This window comes from Suncus etruscus, chromosome 13, assembly GCF_024139225.1.
Source record: "Suncus etruscus isolate mSunEtr1 chromosome 13, mSunEtr1.pri.cur, whole genome shotgun sequence".
NCBI classification, from domain to species: domain Eukaryota; kingdom Metazoa; phylum Chordata; class Mammalia; order Eulipotyphla; family Soricidae; genus Suncus; species Suncus etruscus.
In genome coordinates this window covers 32161426-32172985 of record NC_064860.1, presented here as the reverse complement: position 1 = coordinate 32172985, position 11560 = coordinate 32161426, and the positions used below count along the sequence as shown (strand labels likewise).

The window sequence follows — 11560 nt, the reverse complement described above, 5'->3', positions numbered from 1 at the left end:
TCCTAGGAGTCTAGAAGTTTCACAAGTTCTGATTCACTCCTTGCTTCCTCTAAGAGGCCATTCCCTATCCATCCTTATGCCTCACTCAATTTAGGAAATGTGACAGCTCTGTCATGAGATCTCTTAGGAACCTGAGAATGGGACCAAAACTAGACCCAGAATCCCAAGTGCATGGTTAAGTGAGAACATCTGCTTGTGAAGCTCATTGGACATTTATTTGGATGTCTAAATGTTATGTTTTTAAAAGAAAATAAAATGAGTTCACTAATCCTAATAAGTCACAATAACACTATTACAATTTTTCATAAATACAAAAATGCCATAATAATACTATCAAAATTGATCCACACAGTTCTACATGTATCTGATTGTTCACTTTAGAGTCTTCACAGTAGCAACCCTCACTCCAGAAAAACGGTCACTCACTTTTTTCCCAGATGAAAGTCTGTGACACTTTCAAGTCTCCATATTTGACAAGACAAAGAAAGTTGTGATTTTTTGTCACATTAAAATCCAATTCACCCCCAATAGTGTAGAGCTTAGTTTCAGGGTCTTGAGAAACTGTAATGTTGGTAGCATTTAACTCTTTTCCATTTTCCAGCCAGAAGAGTTGAGGTTCTGGAAAGCCTCCAGAGGTTGAGCAATATATCCTTCTGATATTCGGAAATGAATTTCCAAGGTCAGTTATGCTGGGGACAGGAAAATAGGCTAAGGAAAGAACACAAATATGGTACTAACATTACACATTTATGGGTATATGTGCATTTGTCACTAGTTATTATATATAGTAATTATTATGACTATAATATGACTATTACGGGCTATCATCCAAAAACTAATTTTGGTCTGAGTTGATTATATCAATTCTCTACTTTTTTTTCCATACCAAACTGTATTCAGAGTCATTTCTGGGGGTATTGGAATGAAACTAGAATCAGCTGCATGCAAGGCAGGCACTTTATTCCCATAGTATTTCTCAGGCCTGAGCACTCCGTATTTCTACTTTTGATAGATTCCTTAATTTTTTTTTTTAAAAAAAGTTACTAGAAAAGGAAATGAATAAAATAAGGTTTTGCTGCCACTAAAATCTGAAATAGTTAGGAAATAAATATGTGATTGAAGTTCAAGTATGAGGGAATGACCCAGGCGTATAATTTTTCTATAAAAGTTTAAGCTACTTCAGTATCTTCTATTCATGATCCCATTGTATTTAGAACAATGTTTCTCCCTACCTACAATGAAAAATAATCTCCCTCCAGGGTATAAGTAGGTAGCATTCCTCTTGTACCCCCATTATATGAACTTGTGGTAGTATCTTTGCTCCTTTCTCTTTTTCTTTAAACATGTTGCCTCAACCCCTACCCCAAACAAACAAAAACCCAACCAAGAATAAAACAGAACTATGATTCACAAATTAATTTTCTTCCTTTTGGAAGGCCAAATTACATATCCATATTTCTTGTATTGAACTTTAATAAATGCCTATTATAAGAGTCAGAGCAGTGGCGCAATGGTAGGGTGTTTGCCTTGCAAGCAGCTGTAGGACAGACCATGGTTTGATCTCCCAGTATCTCATATGGTCCCATACGGTCCCCCCAAGCTAGGAGTGATTTCTGAGTGCATAGCCAGGAGTAATCCCTGACTGTCACTGGATGTGGCCCCAAACCGCCCCCCCCCCAAAAAAAAAAGAAAAAAGAAATGCCTATTATAGGGGCCGAAGAGATAGCACAGTGGCAAGGAATTTGCCTTGCATGCAGCAACCCTGGAGGGATCTGGTTTGATTCTCAGCATCCCATATGGTTCCCCACCCTGCCAGGAGTGATTTCTGAGGGTAGAGCAAGGAGTGGCCACTGAGCACCACCGGGGGAGTGTGGCCCAAAAGTCAATCAATCAATCAATAATAAAGTTAAGAAAAAGAAATGCCTATTATACAAATGTTTCAAATGCAATATAAAAATGAATATTTTGAATATATGGCATTCATAATATATATAAACACAATAATAATAGCTCTTCAAATACTGTTTGCAAAATATACTTACATTCTCCTGATAGCATTCAATACACTTTCATGAGAATACAACAATGGAAAAGTATTGCTAATAGTGCAGCTGTTGACCGGAAGATAGCACAGCAATAGGGCATTTGCCTTGCATGCCAGCACCAGGAAAGACCCAGGTTTGATTCCCAGCATTCCATATGGTCCCCCAAGCCTGCCAGGAGTGACTTCTGAGTTTGCCTTGCAAGCAGCCAGAAGTAACCCCTGAGCACTGACAAGTGTGACCCAAAAATAAACAAACAAACAAACAAAAAAGCAGCTGTTAATATAATAACAAGTTTAACAATAATAACAAGGTTAAGTTTTATACTTAAAATATCAAATCAAGGAAAATCTACGAATCTACGTCCGCCCAGTGGGGCCTGATTGTGAGAAACTGTGAGTGCTGCCTGTGTGTTTGTCTCCTGTCCTGTCTCCTGAACCTCTTGGGAGTGGGCTGAAAAGGGCCCAGAAAATTCTCTCTCCCAGGGGTTCGTTGAGGGCCGGAACGCCAAGGAACTGCTTCCAAACGAGAAAACTGGCTATAAGCAGTACTTCGTAGAAGGCAGGTCCCCTGTTTGTGATGTCAGGCTGGGAAAATCTACGAACCTATGCCTGCCCAGTGGGGCCCGACTGTGAGAAACTGTGAGTACTGTCTGTGTGTGTTTGTCTCCTGTCCTGTCTCCTGAACCTCTTGGGAGTGGGCCAAAAAGCGCTCAGAAAATTCACTCTCCCAGAGGCTCCAGAAGAGCAGTTAGTCCACTTCGCTATGATGCCATGTACGCTTTCTAAGGAAAGAATGCCACTGCAGCAAGAAGAAAAAATCACACTAAGAACTGTGCTGGATCACTGAAGCACAGCATTTCTCCCCGGACTGTCTTCTCTGCTGCGTGTTTGAGCCTAAGATTTGATCCTGTGTGAGGCTTCATCCATGGAGGACTCCCCTTCCTTGGAGGCAAGTCGACCCACCCAGAAAGGGTGGAGCCAGAGGAGCGTGGCCCTGTACATCATTTAGCCAATGAATACCACCACAACACGTAGAAAAACCCACAATACAAGTGTGACAATGGGGAAACTATGAATACCACCACAACACATAGAAAAACTCACAATACAAGTGTGACAATGGGGAAACAACGCAGGCCAGCATCAGACATAAAGAACAAAGATGACAATTCTAATGAAAATGGCCAACCAACTAATCAATCACTCAGATAAGGAGTTTAGACAAGAAATATGGAAGATGCTCAAAGAACTTAAAGAAACCATGGGTCAAGTTGAACAGAACACTAATAAGAACCAAGAAATTATGAAGAGAGAAATCACAAAACTCCAAACTGAAATAACAGGTCAAATAACAGGCCTGAAAAACTCAGTAAATGAATTGAATGACAAAATGGATAAGCTCTCCAACAGGTTAACAAAAGCAGAGAATAGAATTGGTGCTGTGGAAGATGAGATAAATAACAACTCCATACAGCGGGAGAGATTGAAAAACAAAACTTAAAGCAAATGAACAGAAAATGAAAAATTTAGTAAACGAATGTTAACAGATGAAAACAGAAGTCTATGATAAGCTCAACAAAAACAACTTAAGAATCATTGGAGTCCCAGAGACCCAGGAAGAAAATTTCCAGGAAGAATCAATGGTCAAGAACATCATTAAAGGGCCTGGAGAGATAGTACAGCAGTGTTTGCCTTGCAAGCAGCAGATCCAGGACCTAAGGTGGTTGGTTCGAATCCTGGTGTCCCATAAGGTCCCCCGTGCCTGCCAGGAGCTATTTCTGAGCAGACAGCCAAGAGTAACCCCTGCACCACCGGGTGTGGCCTAAAAACCAAAAAAAAAAAAAAAAAAGAACATCATTAGAGAAACTTCCAGAGCTAAAGAATATATGTGATCAAATCCTGCATGCTCAAAGAGTACCAACCAAAAGAGACCACAGAAAAAATACCCCAAGACACATTCTAGTCACAATGACGAATCCCACAGATAGAGACAGAATTCTGAAAGCAGGAAGATCAAAAAGGGAAATTACATTCAAGGGAGCATCCTTTAGATTTACAGCAGACCTGTCACCAGAAACGCTCAATGCCAGAAAGCAGTGGTGGGATATTGTGACAAGACCTGAATGAAATGAATGCTTCACCCAGAATACTATACCCAGCAAAACTCACTTTCCGGTTTGATGGAAGAATACATGGTTTCACAGACAAAAAACAGCTCAGAAACTTCACAGACACAAAACCAGTCTTAAGAGAAAAACTGAAAGACCTAATCTAAGACAAGACTACCCAAAAGACACACCAAATTTTGAAATAAAGATGGCGTTAAATCCCAGGACAATTCTTTCTCTCAACGTCAATGGACTAAATGCACCAGTTAAGAGACACAGAGTGGCTAAATGGATCAAAAAAACTCAATCCAACCTTCTGCTGCCTACAAGAAACGCACCTGAATAGTCAGAACAAACATAGACTCAAAATAAAAGGCTGGAGAAAAGTTATCCAAGCAAACAACACCCATAAAAAAGCTGGAGTGGCCATACTAATATCAGATAATGCAAACTTTATACTCAGGAAGGTTGTAAGGGACAAAGACGGACATTTTATATTAATCAAGGGGTACGTAGAGCAGGAAGAATTCACTCTCCTAAACATATATGCACCGAATGAGGGGCCAGCAAAATATTTAATACAACTGCTGACAAATCTGAAAAATAATATCAACAACAACACAATAATTGTGGGGGACCTTAACACGGCTTTGTCAACACTGGACAGGTCAACAAGACTGAAACCCAACAAGAATATACTAGACCTGAGGAGAGAAATGGAAGAAAGAGGCCTAGTGGATATATATAGGACACTCCATCCCCAGAAACCTGGATACACATTCTTCTCCAATGTACATGGGACATTCTCCAGGATAGACTACATGCTGGCACATAAAACATACCTCCATAAGATCAAGAGGATAGAAATTTTGCAGACTACCTTCGCTGACCACAAGGCTCTGAAATTATTTGTGAACTCCAAAGGGACTCAGAAGAAACACTTTAACACCTGGAAGTTAAACAGCCTCATGCTCAATAACCAGTGGGTCCGAGATGAAATCAAGGAGGAAATAAAAAGGTTCCTGGAAACAAATGACAATAAAGACACAAACTCTCAGAACTTATGGGACACAGCAAAAGCAGTACTGAGAGGAAAATTTATAGCTTTGCAAGCACACATCAGGAAGGAAGAAGGAGCTTACCTGAGTAGCTTAATGACACAGCTAATAGAACTAGAAAATGCTCAACAAAAGGACCCAAGAACAGGAAGACAGAAGGAAATAACAAAGCTGAGAGCAGAAATCAACGAAGTGGAAACTCAAAAAACAATCCGAAAGATCAACGAAAGCAGAAGTTGGTTCTTTGAAAAAATAAACAAGATTGATAGACCACTGGCAAACCTAACAAAGAAAGAGAGAGAGAGAAACTTGATAACTCGTATCAGGAATGAAAAAGGAGAGATCACTACTGATATGACAGAGATTCAAAGGGTAATCAGAAACTACTTTGAAAAACTCTACGCCACTAAAAATGAGAACCTGGAAGAAATGGATAAATTCTTGGACTCTTATAATCTTCCACGGTTGAAGGAAGAGGATGTAGCATATCAAAAACACCCCCATCACCATTGATGAAATTAAAACAGTAATCAAATGTCTGCCGAAAAACAAAAGCCCAGGTCCAGATGGATTCACTAATGAATTCTATCAAACTTTCCAAGAGGAACTACTGCCAATCTTGGCAAGACTCTTTCATGAAATTGAACAAACAGAAACACTTCCAAATAGCTTTTATGAAGCCAACATCACCTTGATACCTAAACCAGACAGAGACGCTACCAAAAAAGAAAATTACAGACCAATATCACTGATGAATGCAGATGCAAAGATCCTCAACAAAATCCTGGCAAATAGGATTCAATGCCTCATTAAGAAGATCATCCACTACGATCAAGTAGGTTTCATCCCAGGAATGCAAGGCTGGTTTAACATCCGTAAATCTATCAACATAATACACAACATCAATAACAAGAAAAATAAAAACCACATGATCATATCAATAGATGCAGAGAAAGCATTTGATAGGGGTCCAACACCCATTCTTGATCAAAACTCTCAGCAAGATGGGAATGGAGGGAACCTTTCTCAATATAGTGAAGGCCATCTACCACAAGCCAGTGGCAAATATTATCCTCAATGGAGAAAAACTGAAAGCCTTCCCTCTAAATTCTGGCACAAGACAAGGCTGTCCTCTCTCACCACTCCTATTCAACATAGCACTGGAAGTACTTGCTATAGCGATTAGGCAAGAAAAGGATATCAAGGGAATCCAGATAGGAAAGGAAGAAGTCAAGCTCTCACTGTTTGCAGATGACATGATACTCTACTTAGAAAACCCTAAAGACTCTATCAAAAAGCTTCTAGAAACAATAGACTCATATAGCAAGGTGGCAGGCTACAAAATTAACACACAAAAATCAATGGCCTTTCTATACACCAACAGTAATAAAGAAGAAATGGACATTAAGAAAACAACCCCATTCACAATAGTACCACACAAACTCAAATATCTTGGAATCAACTTGACTAAATATGTGAAGGACCTATACAAAGAAAACTATAAAACCTCTGCTCCAAGAAATAAGAGAGGACACACGGAAATGGAAACACATACCCTGCTCATGGATTGGCAGGATTAACATCATCAAAATGTCAATACTCCCCAAGGCATTATACAGATTTAATGCCATCCCTCTAAAGATACCCATGACATTCTTCAAAGAAGTGGATCAGACACTTTTGAAATTCATTTGGAACAATAAACACCCTCGAATAGCTAAAGCAATCATTGGGAAAAAGAATATGGGAGGAATTACTTTTCCCAACTTTAAACTGTACTACAAAGCAACAGTTATCAAAACAGCATGGTATTGGAATAAGGATAGGTCCTCAGATCAGTGGAATAGGCTTGAATACTCAGAAAATGTTCCCCAGAGATACAACCATCTAATTTTTGATAAAGGAGCAGGAAATCCTAAATGGAGCAGGGAAAGCCTCTTCAACAAGTGGTGTTGGCACAATTGGATAGCCACTTGCAAAAAATTAAACTTAGACCCCCAGCTAACATCATGTACAAAGGTAAAATCCAAATGGATTAAAGACCTCGATATCAGCCCCAAAACCATAAGATATATAGAACAGCACATAGGCAAAACACTCCAGGACATTACAGGCATCTTCAAGGAGGAAACTGCACTCTCCAAGCAAGTGAAAGCAGAGATTAACAGATGGGAATATATTAAGCTGAGAAGCTTCTGCACCTCAAAGGAAATAGTGCCCAGGATACAAGAGCCACCCACTGAGTGGGAGAAACTATTCACCCAATACCCATCAGATAAGGGGCTAATCTCCAAAATATACAAGGCACTGACAGAACTTTACAAGAAAAAAACATCTAACCCCATCAAAAAATGGGGAGAAGAAATGAACAGACACTTTGACAAAGAAGAAATACGCATGGCCAAAAGACACATGAAAAAATGTTCCACATCACTAATCATCAGGGAGATGCAAATCAAAACAACGATGAGATACCACCTCACACCCCAGAGAATGGCACACATCACAAAGAATGAGAATAAACAGTGTTGGCGGGGATGTGGAGAGAAAGGAACTCTTATCCACTGCTGGTGGGAATGCTGTCTAGTTCAACCTTTATGGAAAGCGATATGGAGATTCCTCCAAAAACTGGAAATCGAGCTCCCATACGATCCAGCTATACCACTCCTAGGAATATACCCTAGGAACACAAAAATACAATACAAAAACCCCTTCCTTACACCTATATTCATTGCAGCTCTATTTACCATAGCAAGACTCTGGAAACAACCAAGATGCCCTTCAACAGATGAATGGCTAAAGAAACTGTGGTACATATACACAATGGAATATTATGCAGCTGTCAGGAGAGATGAAGTCATGAAATTTTCCTATACATGGATGTACATGGAATCTATTATGCTGAGTGAAATAAGTCAGAGAGAGAGAGAAAAACGCAGAATGGTCTCACTCATCTATGGGTTTTAAGAAAAATGAAAGACACCCTTGTAATAATAATTTTCAGACACAAAAGAGAAAAGAGCTGGAAGTTCCAGCTCACCTCAGGAAGCTCACCACAAAGAGTGATGAGTTTAGTTAGAGAAATAACTACATTTTGAACTGTCCTAATATTGAGAATGTATGAGGGAAATGTAGAGCCTGTTTAGGGTACAGGCGGGGGTTGGGTGGGGAGGAGGGTGATTTGGGACTTGGGTGATGGGAATGTTGCACTGGTGATGGGTGGTGTTCCTTTTATGACTGAAACCCAAACACAATCATGTATGTAATCAAGGTGTTTAAACAAATCATATAATTAATTCAAATCAAGGTGCTGGAGCAATAACAGTGGTAGGGCATTTGCCTGACCTAAGACCAACACAGGATGGACCCTGGTTTGATTTCCAACATCCCATATGGTCTCCTGAACCTACCAGGAGCAATTTCTGAGTGCAGAAAAAGGAGTAACCCCTGAGTACTGCTGGGTGTGACCCAAAAGTAAAAATTAAAAAAAAATCAAATCAAATGTGTTTTCTTATGATGGAGAAGACACTTCAATTCATTGCAGTGTCCAGTATGATTGTTATGAACTTAAATTGTCAAGGTGCAAGAAATATATATTCAGTTGGAACAACAGTAAAGTAAGTACCTTGAACCAAGTTTAATCCTCTGCATTCCATATCCCCTGAATATTACCAGGAATAATTTCTGAGCACAGAGCCAGAAGTAATTTTTGAGCATAGCTGGATGTGACTCCCCACCACAAAAGGGGAACATAATAATAATAATAATAATAATAATAATAATAAACATATACCTATATCCAGACATCTAGAGAAAAAGGTTAGGGTTCACTGTAAAACTAAGGGTGGAGAGATAGTGCAGTAGTATGGTTTTTGCCTTGCACATAGCTGACACAGGACGGGACTGGGTTCGATCCCCGACATTTCATATGTTTTCCCCAAGCCAGGAGAGATTTCTGAATGCAGAGCCAGAAGTAATCCCTGAGTACCACCAGGTGTGCCTCCCAAAAAAACAAACAAAAATAAATCCTGAAACTCACGTAACCTTAAATAGAGTGAGATCCATTTCCCTTTATAAAATATTCACATAAGTCAATCTTATGGGCACCAATAATCTAATGGCTTAAAAATAAGGTAATGCTACTAACCTTTGACTAGTAGCTTCACATAGGCCAGATGTTCCACTTTGTAAGACATTTTGTCCAGCTTCTGAATAACGCAGGTGTAGGTGCCACTATCAGACAGTCGAAGACCCAAAATGACAAGTGAATGGTTACCGCTGAAATCAGCAATTGTGCGGTTCTCATAATTTTTCCATACCTCAACTTTTCCATTTATGACACTCAGCACCATCTCAGTTTGCTTTTGCCAGTAGACGCGCATGTTCACCAGCTCATTAACGAAAATGTTGTAACCACAAGACAGAACTGCCTTGTCTCGAACTGGCTCAATCACCTGGTCAATGCCTAAGGAGAAGCAAACAGAGCAATCTTTTCTATGTATGAAATCTAGATTTCTGTAGAAGCAGACACATAGGTGCAGAGTTGACAGGAAAGACACAGAGGTTTTAGCTAGTGACTAAGCGTGATCAGAGAGGTTGGTTTAATTTTTATTTAGTTTTTTTTGAAGTCTAGTGCTTTTAGGGGACTGAAGAGATAGTGTAGTGGGTAGAGTGCTTGCCTTGCACACAGTTGAGTTTGGTTTGATTCTCAGCACCTGGCATCCATTGCTATATTGTCCACTAAACTCACCAGGAGTAATTCCTGAGCACAGAGCCAGGAGTAAGCCCTGAGCACTGCCAGGAGTGACCCCAAAACAGAAAAAAAAGTATATAAATAAACAATAAGACCCGACACATAGTACAGTAGGTGAAGTGCTTGCTTTACATGTGGCCCAACTCCACTTTGATCCCCAGCACTTCATATGGTCTAGTTAGCACCTCCAGAAGTCACTTTTTTTTTGAAATTTTTTCAAATATCTTTAAACACCGTGACTACAAATATGATTGTTGTTGGGTTTCAGTCAGTAAAGAACACCCCCCCTTCACCATGCAACATTCCCATCACCAATGTCACAAATCTCCCCCATCCCCACCCAAAAGTCACTTCTAAGCTCAGAATCAGAAATGTACCAGAGCACTGGTGGGTGCATCCCCCAAGGCCAAAACCACATCGTACCCCAAATGGCATAACATGCCAGAAAGATTGCTTAATGGACTGCAGTGCCTACTTGTGCATGTGGAGGATAGGCGATTAAAAGTTGTCTAAAGTGATATGACTACTGTAGAGTTTATTGAACACCCAAAGCCCATATTCTTTGCATCCCAAGGAACCAAGAGCCCTCTAGGCAAACAGCTCAGCAGAGAGCATTTGTTTGTGATTCTTTTAAAAAGGAGGTGGGAATGTTGCACTAGTAAAGGGGGGTGTTCTGTTTATGACTGAAACCCACTTTAGACAATTTTTAATCTCCTATCCTCTCATTGGTTACTTATCTATCTACCTACCTATCCATCCATTAATCACCTATCTTTCTATTATCTATCTATCATCTATCTATCTTTCTATTTATCTATCTTTTTTTTCTTCTTCTTGATTATTAGGCCACACCTAGTGATGATCAGGTTTTATTCATGGCTCTGTGCTCAGGGAATCACTCCTAGATGATTAGAGTCTATATTCTGTGGCTACTCTCAGCATATTCAGGACTTATTCCTGGTTCTGTGCTCAGGCATCACTGTTGGTGGTAATGGAGATGACATATGGGCCTGTCTGGCTTATTCTCACTGATTATTATGAGGTTCATTGAGGGTTTGTGTCAAGTATGGAATCCAGAGTCTGGGAACTCATCTAGTGAGTTTGCCAACAGGGAAATGACAAACTTCTTAGGCTGTTTGAACTGTGGTGTGAATTCAAAATCTTTGTTTTAAGTTGAAATCTCTTTCTCTCCAGCTTCTATGTGTCTCACAGAACACAGCTCATTGTTCTTATAAAACAACTCTGTTAACTATTTGAGGACACCTGTGTTATTTCTTGGAGAGCTCTCTCATGAGGGTTCAAGTCACTGGCATGGGTTAGAATGCCTTCAATTTTTTTATCACACATTTTTCCAGGAATGTGTTCCTTTAATAGTACAAAGTCAGCTGCCCTGAACCCTCCAGATATCCACAGTGTGACTGAACCAAGGAGAATCATTACATTCTGTGGTGTCATTGCCTTCGCTAATTAAACTATTCAGATCAAGACATTTTTCAATATCTTAGCAGCTGCTCTACACCTTTGATAACTTTTAACTACTTTAAGAGCAAATTGCCTTATTTTATTTATTCATGCAGACCACTTCTACACCCAGTCT

At 39.8% G+C, this 11560-nt stretch overlaps 1 protein-coding gene across 1 annotated transcript in view; it reads right to left on the bottom strand.

Annotated features, from left to right (window-relative positions):
• Positions 1-418: 418 nt before the first annotated feature.
• CD80 (CD80 molecule) overlaps positions 419-11560 on the bottom strand; it is a 27064-nt gene continuing 15922 nt past the window's right edge. The window contains exons 2-3 of the mRNA XM_049785549.1: positions 9358-9725; positions 419-708 (exon numbers count right to left, since the gene is read on the bottom strand). Coding sequence (XP_049641506.1) covers positions 419-708; positions 9358-9725 — 658 coding nt within the window. The remainder of the gene's footprint in view (positions 709-9357; positions 9726-11560) is intronic.